The 22,411-nt window shown below is 38.6% G+C and overlaps 3 protein-coding genes across 9 annotated transcripts in view; 1 reads left to right on the plus strand and 2 right to left on the minus strand.

Annotated features, from left to right (window-relative positions):
• Positions 1–13: 13 nt before the first annotated feature.
• On the minus strand, positions 14–10,677 carry ppid (peptidylprolyl isomerase D). The gene is made up of 10 exons (XM_053505698.1): positions 10,541–10,677; positions 8,612–8,752; positions 8,410–8,516; positions 7,869–8,057; positions 6,267–6,389; positions 5,810–5,916; positions 5,577–5,721; positions 3,485–3,571; positions 1,448–1,490; positions 14–528 (listed from the first exon to the last, which is right to left on the minus strand). The coding sequence occupies exons 1-10, from the start codon at positions 10,623–10,625 to the stop codon at positions 440–442; spliced, it is 1,116 nt and encodes a 371-aa protein (XP_053361673.1). The 5' UTR covers positions 10,626–10,677; the 3' UTR covers positions 14–439.
• A 5,220-nt stretch (positions 10,678–15,897) lies between these two features.
• Positions 15,898–17,252, minus strand: LOC128531818 (uncharacterized protein C4orf45 homolog). The gene is made up of 3 exons (XM_053505965.1): positions 17,166–17,252; positions 16,113–16,342; positions 15,898–15,960 (listed from the first exon to the last, which is right to left on the minus strand). Exons 1-3 carry the CDS (start codon positions 17,230–17,232, stop codon positions 15,898–15,900), a joined length of 360 nt encoding a protein of 119 aa, XP_053361940.1. The 5' UTR covers positions 17,233–17,252.
• A 4,099-nt stretch (positions 17,253–21,351) lies between these two features.
• rapgef2b (Rap guanine nucleotide exchange factor 2b) overlaps positions 21,352–22,411 on the plus strand; it is a 120,764-nt gene continuing 119,704 nt past the window's right edge. For all 7 annotated transcript variants that reach the window (XM_053505517.1, XM_053505516.1, XM_053505523.1 and 4 more), the window contains exon 1: positions 21,352–21,582. In XM_053505517.1, coding sequence (XP_053361492.1) covers positions 21,514–21,582 — 69 coding nt within the window. In that variant the 5' untranslated portion in view covers positions 21,352–21,513. The remainder of the gene's footprint in view (positions 21,583–22,411) is intronic.

The following is a 22,411-nucleotide window of genomic DNA, read 5'->3' on the forward strand; positions in this document are numbered from 1 at the left end:
CTGTTTCACTCTCTCTTCTTAAAACATCAATACATTTATTGTAAGATTGCATTTGTCACAGTGAACTAATTATGATCTTACAGAGAGTCTTTTGCTTTTGGATTTAAATCTGTGCAATGAATAAACAGCAAGTTAAAGACAAATAAATATAAAGACAAACAACCCACCCGAGGCGGTCTTGTACGTGAGCTTGCTTTCTGATTAAATCAATTTTAAACAGTAGTCCATTATGCAACCACACGTTAATGTTCACACATATTGTATGTTATCTACAGTATAATGGATCCTATTCTCTTATTACGTCTTCCTGTAAACTGCATATCCTTATCAGCATCATAATTCCTGACTCTAATGTTTCTGTATTTACTCCTACAACTATGTTACTGACTGTTCAGCAGAAAGATGCGAGCATCTGCACGACACGTCGCGTGTGTATCCGTTATGCAAACATTTTGGAGTAAATCTTCTTTTCCCTTTCCTTTTCCTCCTTCACTTTCTGGTTGACCCTCAGCATTTCATTTGCAATAGCTGTAAAGAAAAGAAAAAGAAGAAGAAAAAAAAAGGTGACGTGTTATGTATTTTGACTAGCCCAAGCAAATAATTACTTTACATAGTGAGGTTTCATAGTGACTATTAAATGCATTGTAATATTACTTACTGAACCATTTACTTAAATCAATGACCAATTTTCATAGCGTCCGTCTCGAGCACTCAAGGGAGCAGACGTGTAAATGGTCATGAGTGCATTTAAACTCTTAAAGCTCGGACATGTTTTCACAAAAATATAATGCATTTTGTTTGTTGTGAACCACGTTAATCGGGCCATCAGTCACTTCACAAGCGCGAATCTCATTGGCTCTCTTATGAAAACGAATGCGATCACAAGACCCATTTTCTTTGGCAGATCATTTTACCATATGCAGTGCATATGACTGAGCCCTCTGGTGGTTAAAGAGTGCAGTTAAACATTTAAAAAAATAGTATTATACATTCCCATTCCGTATATTCTGTCACATTTTTGTTTTGCAGCACAATGTATGCACCTACTTTCATTAATTTCAAACATGTCCACAGTATAATATGTTAGTGGATAATTATTTTACGATTGTAAATGTTATTTACAATCTGGATAAATTATTTACATTAATTTGCTCTATAACAAAAATTAATCGTAAAGTGATATTCTAATTAGATTTGTTTTAATGGGGTTTTTTCTGTTCATTTAATCTATCTATATGTTGACCTGAAAGATTTGGAAAGTAGCATCACATCACACTGTAACTAAAATGAGAATGCTAGATGTTAAATACTAGAATATAAATATTTTTAACATGTATTATTTAAAATAAAAAATATAAAATTGTAAAAAGGTATAAAAACTTAAACCAGTATTAAAAAAATATATAAATTTTCACTTATTGAGCCCTGCTTATATGCTCCAGCTTACCTTTGTCTTCTGGTGCAACCTCCTGTGCTTTCTTTAGATCGATCTGTAATTTGATAAAAGAAAGGAAAAAATTTATGCTTTAGCAAGCATTACAGGTCATGCCGAAGCACCAGACTTAAAGAACAGGGAGACGGCAAAGCTCTTCTTTAGATTTTAACCATTATAGATAGAGACTCCTATAAATTCTTTTTACAGGGATAACAATATGAGTTTTGTTAGATAGAAAAGTGTAATCTGAACCTTTTCAGCCAGTTAACCAGAGATTCCTAAGAAATTCTGAGACAAAAATATTAGCTCTGCTGGCTAGACAAACATAGTTTTAAAACTTTTAGACATTTAGTTAGACTTTTTTTTGTTGAATGCTGAGGAAAAAATATTAGCTTCAGTAGCTAGCTAGCAAGGTAAAATTTAAAGGTTTTGATTATTAGCTTCATTATCTAGCTATAATTAAGTATAATTTTACCTTTTTTAGACAGTTAACCAGAGATTTCTATAAAGTCCTGAGACAAATATTAACTCTGCTAGCTAGCCAAGTAAAGTTTTAAGTATTTTAGCCAGTTGGGTGGGAATTGTAATAAAACTCCTGAGGAGAATATAAACTGTAAGCTTTGGTAGCTAGATAATTTTATTTTTATTTATTTTTGTACAATTTTATATGGAGATGCCTTTAAAAAAATTAGGTAAAAATAGTAGCTTTATTAGCTAGCTAAGTGCAATTTAATCTTGTTTTTAGACAATTCCTAAGAAAAAAAAAAGTTTAAAAAATTATTAGCTCAGCTAGCTATCCAAGCAGATTTTTAAATATTTTAGCCAATTAGGTGGAGAGTCTTACAAAACCCTAAGGAAAAAACTATTAGCTTTGGTAGCTAGATGAATATAATTGTAACAATTTTAAAAGGAAATAAAAAAAAAAATCTGCGGTAAAAATATTAGCTTTGGTAGCTAGTGATGTAGAATTTCAACTCTTTTAGCTATTAATTCCTGAGGCATTAGCTTTTTTAGCCAGTTAACCAAAGTCTCCTAAAAAAATCTTGAGACAAAAACATTAGCTCTGGAGCTAGCCAGGTAGAGTTTAAATATTTTAGCCAGTTAGGTGGACATTCTTATAAAAAAAAAATATTAACCTTGGTAGCTAGATAAGTGTAAATTTTAAAAATTTTAGAAGGAGATTCCTAAAGATTTCCAAAGTAAAAATATTAGCTTTATTAGCTAGCTAATTATAATTTAACACTTTTTAAGCCAGTTCCTAAAAGAATTCTGAGAAAGAAAAAAAAATTGCTCTGCTAGCTAGCCAAGTAAAGTTTTAAATATTTTAGCCAGGTAGGTGGAGATTCTTACAAAATTCTGAGAAAAAATTATTAGCTTTGGTAGCTAGCAAAGTAGAATTTTATCTTTTAGCCAGTTAACCCAGAGATTCCTACCAAATCATAAGGTAAAAATATTAGCTTTGTTAGCTAGCCAAGTAGGATTGATATTTCTGTTTAACTATTTAATCACCAAGTTATATAGCGCTAAATTAATTTTCTTTGTAGCCTTGGCTACGAATTGGTTGTTGAATTATGTGCAGTTTAAAACAAAAAAAAAAAATTATCCATTTCATTAATATTTGGATCAAGCAAATGGATTAATAGGAGTGAAAATGTACGCTAACCTGCACATGAAATACTGTATTTTTGCCTGTCTGTTATTCAGTAAATTAATGTAGACAGTTGTTGGGCTGCTGGGCATGAGTAAGAGAAACTAGCATGATGTGGATGTCAAAACAAAACCTCTTATTGATCATGTTTTATCTCTGAAAAGCAGAAAGGGCTTAGTCATGCTAGCGCATTAATACAAGCAGCTCAGAGAGTTTGCTTAACAAGAAGCAGCAGAAGCTATCCAATTTATAAAATGAATCCCAGACACTGCTCTTTGTGTGTGTGTGTGTGTGTAAGTCTGTGTCAACACCACATACTGTGCAGTAAAGTGTACCTAACAATTTAATGAGCAGCACAGATTTCGCTGTGTGTTCATTCAAACATCTTTCATCTTTCGTACCATGGCCTTGTTGAACTCCTTGAGGCCTTGCCATGCCTGCGCTCTCCTGAACAAAGCCTTAGCGTGCGTCTGATTCAGCTCCAGAGCCTGGAAGGAACACAGCAAACACCAATCAGATCATTGTGTGTTTCTCTAGAGCTTCTAATTAACCTTCAATTCACCCTTTAGAGCAATAGAAATGTTTTAATTAGTATACGGAGAGAAATATTTCTCGTCTTCTAATCCAAATTTAATCGACACATCAGAGCAGCGACCTTCTGGCTAATAGTGGAAATTTAGCATAGACGGCTTAATGAGGTTTCATCATTCCAAACATTTTTATGTAGTGTGGACTTAATTTGGCGCTCAATTAGCAGCAATATATTTGCAATGAAAAATAAAAACATAACAGTACATACAGTGGGGCAAACAAGTATTGAGTCAGCCACCAATTGTGCAAGTTCTCCCACTGAGATGAGAGGCCTATAATTTTCATCATAGGTATACCTCAACTATGAGAGACAAAATAAAAAAAGGAAATCCAGAAAATCACATTGTAGGATTTTTAAAGAATTTACTTGCAAATTACGGTGAAAAATAAGTATTTGGTCACCTACAAACAAGGAAGATTTTTGTCTCTCACAGACCTGTAACAACTTCTTTAAGAGGCTCCTTTGTCCTTCACCTGTATTAATGGCATCAGTTATCAGTAGAAAAGACACAACCTCAAACAGTCACACTCCAAAATCCACTTTGGCCAAGACCAAAGAGCTGTCAAAGGACACCAGAAACAAAATTGTAGACCTGCACCAGGCTGGGAAGACTGAATCTGCAATAGCTAAGCAGCTTGGTGTGAAGAAATCAACTGTGGGAGCAATTATTAGAAAATGAAAGACATACAAGACCACTGATAATCTCCCTCGATCTGGGGCTCCACGCAAGATCTCACCCTATGGGGTCAAAATGATCACAAAAACTGAGCACAAATCCCAGAACCACAAGGGGGGACCTAGTGAATGACCTGCAGAAAGCTGGGACCAAAGTAACAACAGTAACACGCTGCGCCGCCAGGGACTATAATCCTGCAGTGCTAGACATGTCCCCCTGCTTAAGCCAGTACATGTTCAGGCCTGTTTAACGTTTGCTAAAGATCATTTGGATAATCCAGAAGAAGATTGGGAGAACGTCATATGGTCCAGATGAAACCATAATAGAACCTTTTGGTAAAAACTCAACTTGGAAGAGAAAGAATGCTTAGTTGCATCCAAAGAACACCATACCTACTGTGAAGCATGGGGGTGGAAACATCATGCTTTGGGGCTGTTTTTCTGCAAAGGGACCAAGACGACTGTTCTGTGTAAAGGAAAGAATGAATGGGGCCATGTATCGTGAGATTTTGAGTGAATTCCATCAGCAAGGGCATTGAAGATAAAACGTGGCTGGGTGTTTCCGCATGACAATGACCCAAAACACACCGCCATGGCAACGAAGGAGTGGCTTCGTAAGAAGCACTTTAAGGTCCTGGAGTGGCCTAGCTAGTCTCCAGATCTCAACCCCATATAAAATCCTTGGAGGGAGTTGAAAGTCCGTGTTGCCCAGCGACAGCCCCATAACATCACTGTCCTAGAGGAGATCTGCATGGAAGAATGAGCCAAAATACCAGCAACAGTATGTGAAAACCTTGTGAAGACTTACAGAAAATGGTTGACCTCTGTCATTGCCAACAAAGGGTATATAACAAAGTATTGAGATGAAATTTTGTTATTGACCAAATACTTATTTTCCACCATAATTTGCAAATAAACTCTTTAAAAATCCTACAGTCTGATTGTTTTTTTTTTTTTTTGTTTCATAGTTGAGGTATACCTATGATGAAACAGGCTTCTCCCATCTTTTTAAGTGGGAGAACTTGCACAGTTGTTGGCTGACTAAATACTTTTTTGCCCCACTGTATGTATGTAACTGTAATTGTTTACCAAAAACATATTAGCCAGCTAGATTGCAAAAAATGATGGACCTCTTCAAAAGGGCTTTAAAACTGTGCAGTGATGCAGCATTCCAATAAAAATCTGGGACTCAGGGATTCTCTAGAGAGTGTTCTGAGCCTGCGTACCTCATCGCAGCTCTCGATGGCCTCCTGCCACTGCTGCAGTTTGAGTCTACAGGCTCCCGTGTTGAGGATGCAGCTCAGAGCCGTGGGCTCCAGCTTCTTCTGCACATCTTCATCATCCAGAATATTGCCACAGAGCTCTAAATACCTGCGTCACATTTTTTATTTTTTTTGGCATCAGGTAAATTTTAGGATTTTAATGTAGTAATAATAAAGACTCAGACCTACACTCTCACCTAATAGCTTTGGAGTACTTCTTCATTGCACCTTGCCAATCCTGGGCTTTGAAAAAGCTGTTCCCGATATTTTTGATGTCCTCCGCCACCGACAAGACTTTATCAGCCTGAAAGATGGGAATTAATCCTATAATTCTAGTTGTATAGTGAAACAGTAAAGAAAATTTTCTACATTTACTATATCTTAAAAGTTTTGTCATCCTTGCAATCATTATATAAGGAAGTATGTTTTTAACATACACCATAAACTCTCATGAACACTTTTGGGACAACCCTTGAATTCCAACGCCTAGGGAATCTTCAGCAAATGAAAACAATCTGTTAAATGTGATAAATTAATTAATTTTGTGCCTATGCAGACGACTCTGAGACGAGGCCCCCCTCTAAGGATTATGCTGTATTTCCTTTGCACTGATTAGATATGAGAAAGGAAGACGACATGCTGAAAGACACTCACGTCATTAAAGTCGATGTCTGAGTCCTCAGGGAAGTCTGGGTGTACGTCTCCGGAGCCGTCGTTAGAAGCCAGGACCCAGTCATCGCCTGCTTTGTGTTCTCCACAATCAGCAATGATACAGGGCTGACAGAGAGAGAGAGAAAAAGAGGGAGAGAGAGAGGGGGAGTTTAAATTAGACTATGTGTCACAGGCTGTTACTATTAAACTGCACTAAATCCATTTTAACGCTCATCCGCTGTCAAAGCCCATACAAATGATTTAACACTTCTCACGCTCCCGCTTAATGATTGCGAGACATGCTTGGACAATTAAACTAACCATTTCTGGCTTCAAATCCAATTGAAATGTCTGGAGGCGTCACATTTAAAATATCCAGCAGCTTCTTTTGTAACAGACCTCAATAGATATTAAATCCTGAGAGAGGACGAAGATCTTCCTTCACAAATTTGAAAGGTTTTAGATAACATTTTTCTGCATGAGCAGGTTTATGTATTCAAAAAGAAACAAGTGGGTCCAAATATAGATTTCTGTAGGTTTCTATAAAGAGAGCGATAAGTTGTCCCTCTTGAGCTTGTGCCAACACCCCATGATGCTTCTGCCTTTTATAGGGCGCCATTGCTTTCCCCCTCTCAAAAAGCAGCAATACAAAATAACATACTTGTTCGATATACATGTTTAAATTTTGTGTTATTTGCATCGGTAACATAAAACATCCAAGCTCCTTAAAATTCAGTTAAAAACTCCCTTTATTTTTCTTTATAATCTCCTGCTACACTAATGCACTTGTTCCAGCGTTTCACTAGTGCTTGGCCACCATCAGGGTAGAAAGTTTTCTCAGTACACCGAAGTCATGATCTGACTTCCTACAATACAATATATCACCATACCTGGGTGCTGTCTGGATTTGTATTGTGATTCTGTTAGTATCACAGTTTAGTAAATATCCTGATTCGATATAAAATTTTCTTCATCAGTTTGTGTTACATTTCTAAAACAAATTTCACCCCTGCAAGACAGGACGTTATGCTGCCTGCTAATGTGTGAATAGTGTAGAAACGCCACCTGCAGGATTATATATTAACTGCAGCATTTTACCAAATTTAAATCCTACACAAACATGCATAAAAAAAAGATTTTGGAGCCACATAAGAATTTTTTTTAAGTATTATTAAAAAAAAAAAAAACTATTTTGGAGCCACACAAAAGAATTGTGATATGCATTTGAATATATTGTTACCGAATATATATTTTGTTCTTTTTTAATGTTTTTAATGTCATTTAAAAAAAAGATTTGCGATAGACTGAATGACTACACTGGGCATCATCAAGACTGTCATCTTTAAAACATTTGCATCATTCTGATGTTTTACTGCAGATAAAAAGAGTCTCATCACCGTACTGCGCTTGAAGTCTTTTACACCTTCATTCACCAGGAATCTTACCACAAGTCCCACTTTGACTTGAACGTCCCTCGTAATTTGACATACTATTCGGTACAGATATAACAAGCAGGTCCCACTTTGACTTGAACGTCCCTCGTAATTTGACCTACTATTCGGTACAGATATATCAAGCAGGTTGGTTTGCGTCCACATGCCTCACCTTGACCGGATGATCTTCCTCAGTGTCGATGGCCTCCAGCATCTTGACCACGCCCATGCCCTTGAGCACCTGCCCGAACACTACATGCTTGCCGTCCAGGTGAGGCGTGGGCACAGTGGTGATGAAGAACTGAGAGCCGTTGGTGTTGGGCCCGGCGTTGGCCATGCTCAGCAGGCCTTCTTTATCATGCTAACAAAATAAGAGAAAAGGAACAAAACAACAACCACAGTGATTAAATTATTCTATTTTTTCCAGACAGTCTATAGAGTGAAGCTCCCTGTGTAAAATTCTGTCTGCACAGTCATCGCTAGAGCAAAGACATCCAGTAACTCAAGTAAGTATATAATATATATTACAAAAAAAAGCAAAAAATGCTAAGCAGAAGAAAACTGCAACGTCATTAGCTTAGAATTATGTACCTAAAACTTATTTAATTGTATTTTTGAGATAAGGTGTCTAATACAAATTTCACATATTACTGAAGTGTGCGTTCACTCTGTTCAACTCTGCTTCACTTTCCAAGCCATGCGCAGTATTTCACCTTATAGTTGAAGTTTTCATCCTCGAATTTGTCCCCGTAGATGCTCTCGCCTCCCGTGCCATTCTGATTCGAGAAATCCCCTCCCTGCACCATGAACTTCTTGATGACTGGAAAAACAAGAAGAAATCTAAATCTAAGAACAGAAACGAGTCTGAAAGCTCAGTGAACGCAGATCTTTCCTGAGCCTGAAGTCCATACTCACTGCGGTGAAAAGGGCATCCCTTGAAGTGCAGCGGTTTCCCAGTGCTTTTGCCGAGTCCCTTCTCGCCAGTGCAGAGTGCGCGGAAGTTCTCCGCCGTTTTAGGGACGACATCGGCGAAGAGCTCAAACACGATGCGGCCGGCTAGGAAAGACAAACGATGAGCAGTGAACTAGAGGAACATATGAAGGTCTGGGAAGATTTTCAAGTGATGAGATGTGTCAGTAATGCGTGTCGACTCAAATGTTTGTTCTCTAGCGCTTTAAAATCATAGCCTCAATTCTCTGAACACTCTACTGGTCATGCTCTCAGCAGCCCCTGAAAGTTCACGACTGCTAACAGACGTAAAAATAGTTTTGTACTATATGGCCAAATAAACCATGGAGGTGGTATACAGTCCTGTAAATCTTGCATGCTTCTCTTCACACCATCACATATGTTTCTTTAGAACTTCTGGGTTCACAGGTTGAATCCCAAATAGCGTTAAATGGTAAGCTAGTGCGCTATGTAGGGTGTACAATTCCCTTGTTTCACGCACCAAGTAGAGCCTTTGGTCAAGGCTTAGAGAGGAATCTGGGATTTAGCCTTATGTTAGAAGCAAGTTAGTTTTGTAGCAGTAAATAAGTGAACACATTAAAACGATTCATGATTTTTTTTAGTGTATGACGGTGATCCTGGTGCTAAAAAATACTCATGAAAGAGCAAAAACAGAAACGTTTGGATATGTACAAATTTTATATGCTCCAAACAAAATTTGGAGCGATACATTAAGGAAAGTTTCCCAGAGAATCATTACTGGTGACAATGCACGTTCGCACACTTCTGCTCCATACTGGCGACTTCGTTTTGAGGTGTTAAAGCGTCCTCCCCAAAGTTCTGATCTCGCTACGTTGGACTTTCACCTGTTTGGTCTCCTAAAAGCATCCTATGAGGATGAAGATTCACTTCTGATAAAAACGTGAGGACAGCGATGCATTCAGAACTCACGACTTATTCACAGTTCAGGCTAGAACATTTTTAATGGAGAAAATACGAAAGCTTGTTGATAGACAGACGACTCGTTTGGGAAAGCGAGGAAATTACACTGAAAAATTATGTATTTGTCTCCTTTTAAATGTAATTGAGTTCTGCGTCAAAGGAATAACAAGATCACGGAGTGAGATTAAAAACTTTGACCAGTAACTCTGAGGTGTTACCAGTCAGGCTTCCTTATCACATCAGCTTGTCACTGATTATTTAACTTAAAGGTTTTTAATTTTTAATATAACAGGATTGATGTCCTAATCAACCTTAACAAGGTTAATGGCATAATTAATGTCAGAAATGATTGTTTTTTTTTCTGTTTAATTTATTATGAAACACAACTGATTGCTCATTTACTTACTTACTTTACATAAGAATGCAAAGCTTTGTAGTAAAATATACTAACATGCATTATTCTATCCATCTAATAAGGGTTAGGCCGTGTCCCAAATCGCGCCCTGTTCCCTACACTAGGACGTAGTGTGCGTTTGTAATTTACCATTCTTCACTTACTAGGGTAGCCTTTTTTGGACCCTACCCTCTCGCAATGCATTGTGGGATTTATGTCAGAGCACAACAAGGTTTTGTCATTCTGTGGGGACATGAAGACGCATGAATAGTGCACTAATTAGGGCGCATAGTAATTTGGGACACAGCGCTGGTGAAAGGGTGACTTGCAGAGTTAAATTCTTCATCTTAAAACCCGCTCTGTGCTTATTAGCAACCAATTAAATATTGAAAAAATCTAAATAAAGGAGTCAAAACGTCAGTGGAATCCTAATAAATATCTAAAGAAAAGGAATACATTTAAAAAACGATGATGTGTGTGCGCGTGCGAATCAAACAATGGTCAGCTAAATTAAATTTTTAAAAACGCAGCTTTATGAAGTGAACTAGAAATGTTTTCACCTTTTTCACCGCCGATTTCTACATCGAAGAAGGCCCTCGGGTTTTCCGCATTGCCGAGTTTGGACACCGGGGTCGGGTTCGACATTTTTGTGTGTGTGTGTGTGTGTGTTGAAGTTCTCTGAGCTCCTGAATGAACTGGAAGGTTCCGTCTCCACGAGGAACTTTTGATTAAAATGTGTATATGGCGCCCTCTAGTGTGGCGGAGCGGCGAGATGCTGTATCTGTTAATCATTGCGTCTGTTTTATTCACAAAAAATAGCAAATAAAAAAAAACACATTTCTGTTCATTATTAAAACAACAAAAGATAGTATTATAGATTAATAATTGGTTTTAATCAAACAACATGTGGAACTTTTGGGAAAAACTTTGCGAAAAGCTATTTGTGACTCACTTAGCTAAGCTAAAAATAGTTTCCAACATTTTAAACAATACCTCTTCCTAAAAAAAGGAAGATTATATTATATCCACATATTATTTTATTAGCTTTACATTATTTATTTATTTTTAAGTAAACAATATGTTATAGAGGGCATGGATAGCTCAATGGTTTAGATGTTTGACTACATTCTGGAAGGTCCCAGGTTCAAACCCCAGCACTAGCAAGTGGGCCCTCGACCAAGGCCCTTTAACGTCTTAGATGTATCATGACATTATTTAATGTATTTATGAGGTGGTTTTAAAAAGTTTCAGGGCTAGTTTTGTAACATGGCAGCACAAGGCTGCACGCACTATCACAGGGAGCGTTGACCTTCCTAAGTCAGTGTGCCAAAAGACACCATCCTGTGTACGTTGGGAGCTGTGCAACTGGTACTTTTCTGACCACATGCGGCTATTTCATTATGGACAGCTTGTTAAAGCAAAAAGCGAATATAAACTTTTATGTGAAAGTGGTCAAATCTGCCACAGAAACGTTTGGCGTCTGCTACAGAGACGTTAGGGTGGGTATATGATTTTTAAGAAGTTGGGCTCACATACTGTATATGAAAACTGGACAACAAGGGAACAAGAAGATAATGACAGATCGGCAGTGGATCTGGGTCATTTCGCCGGCTCAGCATGGGATACAGTCTCAGAAATGGCTGGAGAGATCTGGGTGCTCTTGTTATAATTAGAAGCGTGTTAACACCAATATAGCATAAGGAGTCTATCACATCCAAGATTTAGCTGGAATATTATTACTGGTCTTTGTACATAATAATTGGCAAGAAAAGTGCTGCTTTCATCTTCTTATATCAACTTATAGGAATATTTTGAATATTATGATGATTTTATATAATTAGTCAAGACTTAAACTCGTCTGGTATTCTGTACAGTGTATCAGAATCATCAACTTCCAGGTAACTCTTGACTTTATTTATTTATTTTATAAATTACTGTAGATGGCTCTCATGTCTCACACCTCCAGGGTCAGGGGTTTAGTTCTGGACTCTGCTTAGTGTGTGTGGAGTTTGCATGTTCTCTCAATGCTTGGTAGTTTTCCTCCAAGTACTCTGGTTTCCTCCCCCAGTCCAAAGACATGGAGTGTAATGTAGGTTAATTTGCATTTCCAAATTGCCTGTGAAGTAAGATTGTGTGTGTATGCTTTTGCTTTTTGAATGTTTCTCTGATTCTGAATATCTAAATGTATTGCACTGTTTACTATTTTACTCCGGAGAACATATTTATATATTATTGAAGCTAACAATCTATGTGAAGAAGGTGTTCACTGTATCTAAGATAAATATATGACCTTGTTCTTGACCTTGACTGAGACCTCATCATTGCTGTCCTGTCTGTTGTTCTTATAAGCACTCTGGTTCATCAGCACTCTGGTCGCGTCGACCGCTTGGCTCCTGCCAATCCAAAAAGCACACCAGCACTTGCCTGCATGTGCCGGTAAATTATTAATGCAGAGAAGACAAAGAGTTTCATCATCAGTCACTTATAACATCTAATAGCGTCTAGGAGTTGATCCAAAGCTGAAAATTACAAGAGAAAAATAGTTCTGTTTCTGTTTGCGTTATGATCCAAATCCTACATATCAGTATAAACAGGATACAATACTGTTACTGTATTATTATTCTGGAATTCCTGTAATTTCCCCAAAAGTTCTGTGTATCTGAGTTTTACCATGAGTCCTGAGTTATCTAAGATATCCTGTCCTCTATGGCTGAAACTCAGCACGCTAAAATGAGAAGACAGCGAGCAAAAAGTGTAATTGTTGATGTAATAAAGCTTTGCCTTACAAAAGGGGGTTGTTACCATTTACGCAAAGAGTCTCTAGTGACAAGGCTTTGAAAAAGTTAATAAATTTCATATCTACATATTCCCCACATGACCAACCCTGAAAAGTATGGTGTTAAGTAAAGTCCTGGGATTAAGTCTGACCCCATGCTACATGCCCCATCCCACTTCTCCAACGTAGCAGTGCTTGGGCAGCGGTGGTGGTGGTGGTGGTTTATCTGGTGCAGGCCAGAGTAGGTAATGTAAATCCTTAGATTAAAAGGATCAGTTCTGCACCCTTTCTCTCTCATTGCTCCTGTCAGTCACCTGCCTCGAGCTCCAGGTGAGTATGAAAGCATGAATGCAGCACACTGTGGGGTAATCTCTGGATACCTCAGAGTGTGCTCCATTCCTCTCATCACATTGTAATGTTTCTTCTGGTTACCATGGAGACCAGAGTGCACACAGAATGGCTGCAGTGTCCTGGTTTTGCCGGCTCAATGGGTTATTTATGAGGAAGTGTACAACACTCTCAAACATCAAAACTGATCTTTGACATTTGCGGCAATTTGCAAAACAGGTATACCATAGGGTTATACATTCTTAACTTTTGATATGATAATAAGTGTTATATACAATATGAAGAACTTTAGGTTATATTGAATATATATATTGAATAGTATAATGTTTTTTTCCCCCAAGACAATATACTTGCTTATAACAATAATAATAATGTTGCAGTGGTAATGTGATCATCCAGAGATTGCAGCGTCGATTCCCAGGTGGTGCTGTAGCCTCCTGCAACCAAGGGGCCTGGAGAGAGCTGTTTGGCTGGGCTGTCTCTCAGTGGGGTGGGATGGTGAGGCACTCACATCAATAAGGGCTCTACAGCCAATTATGGGCCTCTGTGAGCTCAAACAAGTGAAAGAAGCAGATAGCGCTCTCCTGCGAGTGTGTTACGCCACCCCCAACGTTGCATGAGCGAGCAGTTCCCCCATAATTTGGGCCGCTTAGCGGGACCTCCTGATTGAGTAGTAGACTTGATGTGGGACACCTCTTGTGATGGGTGGAAATTGAAAAAAACTAAAATTATGGAGAAAATCAGGAAAGAAATAGTAATAATGCTTGTTCCTGTTGTTGTTGCTATCAAAAGAAAGACAAAAAATGTCCCTTTAGGATTGATGTTTTAATTCTTTTATCATTCCATAGAAAAATCATAAATCTCTCTACACTTTACAATTTTCTTTCTTACATAATTTTACACATCACACAAAATCATAAATCATCATGAAACAAGCATAGTGTATACTAAAACACTCCAGATGCCACGTGCACATCAGTGTGTTTTTATGAAGCATTCTGTCCTTCAGTGACTGACAATGTGACGCCACGCCGGTGTGCTTTCTCTGGTGTTTTCCTTTCACCTGAGTGTCTCTGCCATGAAGAGAAAACACAAACTTGGTCATCGATGTGCATCTTTATGACAGCTGCATATTTTAAATCTTTATACCACAGCACTGTTCATATCTGATTTGCCTGAAGCTGTTGATGAATCTTTTATAATAGACAGTAGTGCCAGCTGTACAGATCACAGGTGTATATCACTTCACTTGTCCTAATGTGACTGCTGGACATTATATAGGCAGCTGTTAAAAGAAAAGTGGATTTTACATTTTCACTGGAACACGACAAGATACATTTTAGGGGGAACACAAGTCTCAAAGTCAGGAGTTTGTTCAGAAGTCAGTGTGTGTGGAGTTTGCACAGTTCTCCCCATGCTTGGTGGGTTTTCTCTGGGTAACCCGGTTTCCTCCCACAGTCCATAAACATGGAGAGTAGGTTGATTGGTATTTCCAAATTGCCCTTAATGTATAATTGTGGGTCTGTGCGTGTGTGTGCTTGCCCTACAATATGGTGGCATCCCATTCAGGGTGTACCTGGTCCTGTGCCGTAAGTTCCCTATCCCTAGATAGCCCCAGCTCCCGCACATACACATAGTAAGAGTCTCTATCGGCAAAATGGTGTGTGTGTGTGTGTGTGTGTGTGCGCGTGCGCGTTCTGCGAGTGAGTGTTTCTGTCGGAAAAAAGGTGTGTGTGTGTGTGTGTGCAAGCACATGCTTGTGAGAGTAATAGTGTCTGTAGGCAAACTAGCGTGTGTATGCTTGTACACGCGTGTGTGTGTCTGTACACGCGTGTGTGTGAAAGTCCCCCCCACCCCCTATGCTCTACAGACTACAGTTACGAATCTTTTCAAAGATAAAGTGCAGGTTAATTAGTTTATTTTTTCTTTACATTTTGTATTAATTATTTTCATATAAATATGTTTGGGTTTGTGGAATGAATCATCAGAGTTTCTATTATATCTTATGGGGAAATTCGCTTTGCTTTAGGAGTGCTTCGATATACATGGGCGCTTTCAGAAGGAATTATGCCCGCAATCCAAGCTTTAACTGTAATCACTTTGAGATTGGACTTATAGGAAAAACTAAATATGATTTATAATGAAAGAAACAAAAATGTACAGTAATAGCAGGTGTCTCTGAGTCTCTGAGTCCGAATATCTTTATTGAATTTTATTCAGGATAGTACATTCATATACATATATTTACATACATTGTAAAAAAAATTTGCAATGACCACCTTTCAGGCATCTTTAATAAGAGTTTAAGTGATCTCCTTTCATGATTTTTTTTACCACATTTCTTCCACAAAGTTCTTCTAATTTATTGGACAGTCCTTAAAACTTAGAATTTAGTACTTTCAAATCTCCTTAACCGTTTCTGGTGTTTGATACAGCCTACCTTTTTCTTGACCTTGACCTCATTCTGATATGCATTCTGGTTCCCTCGGGAGCTCGGCTTCTGCCTGTAAAAAAGGAACGCATGCACTTGCCTGTAAATAGTAAATTATTAATGTAAAGGAGACAAAGGGGTTTTATCAATAGTCACTCAAAGCATCTAACAGCAGCTAGGAAACGATCCAAAGCTTAATGTGAAAATGATAAGAGAAATAGCATTGTTTCTGGATGAGTCAAACTCCAAGTCCTACATATTAGTACAGTATGAACAGGATATCATACGTTAGATTAATTATTCTGGGATTCTCTATGTGTTTTATTTCTGTAATTTCTCAAGAAGTTCTGTGTATCTGGGTCTTACCATGTTTCCTGTATGATCTGAGAAATCCTGTCCTCCATGGCCAAGTTAAACCCAGAACGCTGAAATGGAAAAACATCACGAAAAGTTTTAATTGTTCATCTTATGAAGCTTTATTAAGGGTTTATTAACATTTATGCAAAGAGTCTTAACTGACAAGTTTTTATAAAAGGAAATCTACAGTTTGTCTTTACTTATTCCGCACATGACCAACCTTGATCTGTGTGTTGCTGAGTAAAGTCCTGGTATTGAGTTTGACTCCATGCTCAATGCCCCATCCCACTTCTCCAACGTAGCAGTGCTTGGGCAGCGGTGGTGGTGCATCCGGTGCAGGCCGGAGGAGGTAATTTAAATCCCCCGTGGCTCCTGAAGGCAAGGGGCCAATGCCGATGCTGTGCGGGAAATCACACAGTGTGATGTGGTAATCCTTAACTCCGCCAGGTCCTACAGAGCGGCAGGGGAAAGATGGCACTTACAGAAAGGTACTGTATACGAAGAATTACTGAGAGTTTTATATGTGCTCAGAGCATAAGGGATGTACGTGAGTTGGATGTGATCAGCTGGTGATTTCGTTTTTTATTATGCTGGATTTTTCTGTGTTTCTTTTTCAACATGAATGTGGGAGAGATAATTGAAGAATCGCAGTTTTAATGAGCAATAATATTAGGTGTTAAGTGTTAATAGGTGACAACGGTTAGACCTTTTTAACAGGAACAAAACCCCAAACTGTAATATTTTAAATATTAGAATGAACTGAAGTGTTGTGTTGGTTTCCACAGACAGACAGACATACAGTACAGACAAACAGACCTAAACATTAAACACTAAGAAAGCCAGACAGACCACGTCTGCAAACATAAAAGCTTATTCAGATTGTCATTAAATAACTTTTAAAGAACACTCTAGGATTGACTACAAAGGATGTAGAGACAGACACAAAAAGAAAGAGAAGCACACAGACAGACAGACACAAAAACACACAAAGACAGATAGACAGACAGACATACAGACACAAACACAGACAGACAGTCAAAACATGGACAGACAGACACAGAAAGAAAGACTGTCTAGACAGACAGTCAGACAGACAAACAATTTTTTTCTCCAACAGGTAAAAGCAGATTTCAAGTCATAATAAATCAACTAAACAAACTGTTGTTGACTGTAATTGACAGCTTTAACAGCAGTTGGTAATGCATTTAGAGGTTGGACCCAATTAGTTAATTAGTTGAAAAACAAACAAACAAACAAATTAAGCATAGTGTACCTGTGAAGAGGATTCTTTTCCCGGCTGCTTTTTGAGCGGGATTAGTTCTGCTTTGTTTCTCTCTCATCGCTCCTGTCAGTCACCTGCTCCGAGCTCCAGGTGAGTGTGAGGGCAGGAGCACAGGAGTACATTGTGATGCAATCTCTGGTCACCTCACAGTGTGCTCCATTCCTCCCCTCACATTGTGATGTTACCTCTGGTTACCACGGAGACGACAGCTACCACGGTGTGCACACAGTGTTGTTGCAGTGTCCTGGTTTTCTGGCTCAATGGGTTATTTATGAGTGAGTGTGCTACAGTTATACGGTATAATTATACATTCTAAACTTTTGATATTCCAATAACCATTATCTACATTATGAAAAACGTCAGTTCATTAAATTTTATTAAAAAGTAGGCCAGTAGTGTTTTGTTCTAGATATTATACTTTCATACTATGTATAACCACTATACAAAACATTTACGTTCATGCCTTAGGTTAAAACACTAACGAAAAATGACTAAAGGTAAAATTATATTATGTTTGTGAACCTTTAATCAATCCTGAAGGTGTGTTTATGACACATACATTTTATTATTTAAGTAAAGTATTTAAATGTGTCATGTCCATATACAGTATTAATACAGGATCGAGGGTGCCTGAAGCCTATCCCATGAGACTTTTGTACAAGGCGAGGTACAGGTAGCCTCACACACACACACACACACACACACACACACACACACACACACAAACACTTTTATTACAAATTCTATTACTAATTAGTAATAACAATAATCATGTTTGTTGTTGATCTTATCTAAAAAGATTATGAACCATGGTTATTTTATACCCAATTCCAGGACTCCAGGTTTGATCTTACCTTCATTCTTTACTTATTGTCCAGAGTGCTGCATGTTCTCTCCCTGTCCCTATGGGTTTCTCTGAGCTTTCTTGTTTCATCTGAACACCCAAAAACTGTGAATGTGTGTACACAATGTGACCAGTATTCAAATTCAAATTTTATTTATTTGTCACATACACAGTCATACACCATACGATATGCAGTGAAATGCTTAGACAATAAAAGTGAGTGAATGAAAGCTAGACCTGGTTTGTCTATGATGTGTTGTTATTGGTAATTCATCAACCTTACTAGGGCAACAGTAACTGTCTGAAATTACATGGAGAAATTAAGCATCTTATAATTTTTTTTTCAACGGACGACGCCATCTCCACCACACTCTATCTGGCTCTCACACACTTGGACAATAAGAATACCCAAGGTTTCAGCTCAGCATTCAACACTATCATCCCTCAACACCTGATCAGGAAACTGAGCCTATAGGGCCTGAAGACCTCCCTCTATAACTGGATCCTGGACTTTCTGACCGGAAGACTTCAGACAGGACGGATCAGGAACTGTACCTTCAGCACCACCACAGTGAGCACTGGGGCCCCACAAGGCTGTGTGCTCAGTTCCCTGCTGTTCACACTGCTGACTTATGAATGCATAGCGACACACAGTTCGAATCACATCATTAAGTTTGCTGATGACACGATCATGGTGGGACTTATCAGCAAGAACGACAAATCAGCAGAGAGGAAGTGCAGAGGCTAACCAACTCGTGTAAAGACAACAACCTGTCTCTGAACGTCGATAATACAAAGGAGATGGTTGTTGACTTTAGGAGGAAAAGGAGCGACCATTCTCCGCTGAGCGTTAACAACTCCTCTGTGGACAGCACCAAATTCCTGGATGTCCACATGAAGAAAAACCTCACCTGGTTCCTCAACACCAGCTCTCTGCACGAGGAAGCCCAACAGCGTCTTTTCTTCTTGAGAAGGCTGAGGTAGGCCCAGCTTCCACCGCCGATTCTTACCACCTTTTATAGAGGGACAATCGAGAGGATCCTGAGCAGCTGCATCACTGTCTGGTTTGGGAATTGTGCCATCTCGGACCACAAGACCCTACAGTGGATAGTGAGGACAGCAGAGAAGATCATCGGGGTCTCTCTCCCGTCTATTGAGGACATCTACACCACACGCTGCATCCGCAAAGCCACCAGCATTGTGGTTGATCGAAAACACCCCTCACACACACTCTTTACCATCTGCCATCTGAAAAAGGGTACTGAAGCATTCGGGCACACACATCTAGACTGTGTATAATCTTCTTTCCTCAAGCCACGTATTATCACTTAGATGAACTCAACTACAACACATACAAACACACTGACCAACCCTTTTAAACTATTGTACACACCAACCTGTGAATGCTTTTTGCACAATATTCATTACTTGTTAATTTTAGCAAACTATTTTTATCTTTGCTCCTCCCACTACCTCAACTCATTAACTCCATACCACAAAATATTGAAATTTTTTTTCTTTGTCGCTCTTGTTTGCACATTAGCATGTGCGCTTTATGTTGTCTCTTTTTTCTGTAAAAACATATATAGTTTTCTGTTAACTTAAAATGTCAATCTGTTTGGTCTTAGCTAGCCGGCTAATTAGGTCTCTAAGTTAGCTAGTTTGTTTCTGTTAATTTATGTTGTTCATTCATGTTGTATGTAGTTCTATATTTGTTTCGTTTCACTGTGTACAAAACTGTATATGGTTGAAGTGATAATAAAAGCCTACTTGACCTGACTTGAAATAAACCGAGGATCTTAATAACTGCTGGTTTGTAAGTACTGCTTGAGTGAAAATCTTTTAAAAAACAAGCTTTTATCTCTTATTATAATTTAATGGCATTATAATTTATTGCCATTATTTTTTATGACATTCCTATAGCACACTATTTCCACATGTCCCCACAAATAGTGTGGTGTGTGGACACCTGACCATCACACCAATATGTCCTTGTTGGAAGGCTTTCCACGAGATTTTGGCGCGTGGCTGTGGGGGTTTATATTTGTTCACCTTCAATATTGATATTGAGTAAGGAGACTCCATTTAGGGTTGAGGTCAGAGTTCTGTGCCTGTCACTCAAGATTTTCTGCTCCAAACTTGACACAGTATGTCTTCCTGGAGATCAGTTTGTTTGTAGAGGCACCGCCATGCTGGAACAGGTTTGGGCCTTTTAGTTCCAGTGAAGGGAAAGTGCAAAGCTATACACCCGTGCCCAAAGGTTTTGAAAATAACACACACACACACACACACACATATATATATATTTTTTTTTTTTTTTTTTTTTTTTTTTAATTTTTTTATTATTATTTTTTTAATCGTTTTTGTCAGTTGATCTCACAGGATAATTTCGCACCATTCTTTATTCATGGTTGTGTTCTTAGTAAAAATTGTAAAAAAAAAAAAAAAAAAAAGGTCACTGAGAAGCAAAACCGCATGCCAGGGTGAATTGCAGAGATCTTGAAAAAGAAGGGTCAATACTGCAAATATTGAATGTTATTGTCAATAAAAGCCTTTGACACGTATGACATTTGACAATAGGATCTAAGAACACAGAAGTAGTGGACTTTGTACAAATTTATATTTGAATTATCATTCTTAAAACTTCTGACTATTATGTGTTTGAAGTTTGGGAAAGAATCATATACAGTATGTGTGGTGGATGATGAGGTGATGGTGGATGATGAGGTGTCCACAACCTGGAGATCTTGTGCGTTACAGGACCCGAGACTGTAGTTGCGCGCAGTGCCCGGTAGGTGGAGGCAGAGCTCAGCGCGTCGCTCCGCATTGTTCCGCTCCCGTTATTGTGCACCTCGGGTCTCGCCCATTGTGCGCGCTCCCGAGCCGGTGGATCATGCGCGCTCTCGGTACGCGGCCGGTCACCATGGTGGGGGGGGGAACACACAGCAGTCTGTCACTTTTTAACAAGCTGAATTAAGCGCACGCACACACACGCGCGCGCTGCTTGACGCTTTCGTGGAATCGGACGGAAACTTGACCGACGGGTGGATTTGTGTTGTTGTTTTTTTTTGTTCTTCTTTAAACGCGTCGTGCAAGCCGGAGATCCTGAGCAGTGTGTGTGTGTGTGTGTGTGTGTGTGTATAGGGAGGAAATGCATTTCATGCATGCTTTGTACTGCAAAAGAAAATAAGCGCGCCGGGACATTTTTCACGCAGTCGATCAGCTGAGTAGAGGTGTGTCTCTGCACGGTTCGGTTCGGTTTATTTGTTTGGATCGGATCGGGCCGGAGAGAGAGAGAGACACACACACACACACACACAGAAAGACACAGAGAGACACAGAGAGACAGAGACAGAGAGCGAGGCCCCGGGGGCGCAGCAGGCCGTGTCCCGGGGAAGGCGCCTCCACACGGGGCTGAGACACACACACACACACACCGCGCCGGACGCACGGAGAGAATACACGCGCGCTTTCGCCGCTTTTCCACCCGAGACAATGGCGTCCTACGTGGACAACAGCTTCCGGCAGGCGGTGATGCTGAACCCGGCCGAGAGGACGCAACAGGTCAGGAGGACTGATCATATCATATCATATGTGTGTGGGAAGATAGATAGACGGATACACACACACACACACACTATACTTTATAAACATATCTATAAAGGTGGATAGACAGATGTAGGTTTCTTATTCTTAAGTACTAACCATATGTGTTCATGCATAAATAGATATATAAACATACAGTATATACCACACAATATTCTATAAATTTATATATATATATATATATATATATATATATATATATCAGAAGAGATGAATATGTGTGTATGTATATAAATAGATAGATCGACATGTGTGTGTGTGTGTGTGTGTGGTTTTATTTATATATATATATATATATATATATATATATATATAATTGGGAACATATATAAATATATAATTGGGATCATATATAAATGGGAAGAAATAAATATATTTTTCTTTCTCTTTATATTTATTTATGTAAACACTAATATGTACTCATATATAGTATGTATGGTGTGTACATAGTATAAAGAGGTTGTGTGTGTACATACACATTACATATGATTCCCTAAATATAGATGAAAAGAGATACAGATATATATATATATATATATATATATATATATATATATATATATGCACACACATGCTGTACATACTGAGCCGAGTTGTGTGTTTGTACTGATAGATAGATTGATAGATTGATAGATATATGCTCACTCTATAAATCATATTTAATTTTGCAATGCAGGAGCATCACAAAAGGACAGGCTACATACAGATTTCAGACACACCTGCACACACTATTATGTGTATATCATTATTTTGTTTTTTCTTTAATTTCATCCTGATACGTGTTCTG

Source organism: Clarias gariepinus, chromosome 10 (genome assembly GCF_024256425.1).
Source record: "Clarias gariepinus isolate MV-2021 ecotype Netherlands chromosome 10, CGAR_prim_01v2, whole genome shotgun sequence".
In the NCBI taxonomy this organism is placed as follows: Eukaryota; Metazoa; Chordata; class Actinopteri; order Siluriformes; family Clariidae; genus Clarias; species Clarias gariepinus.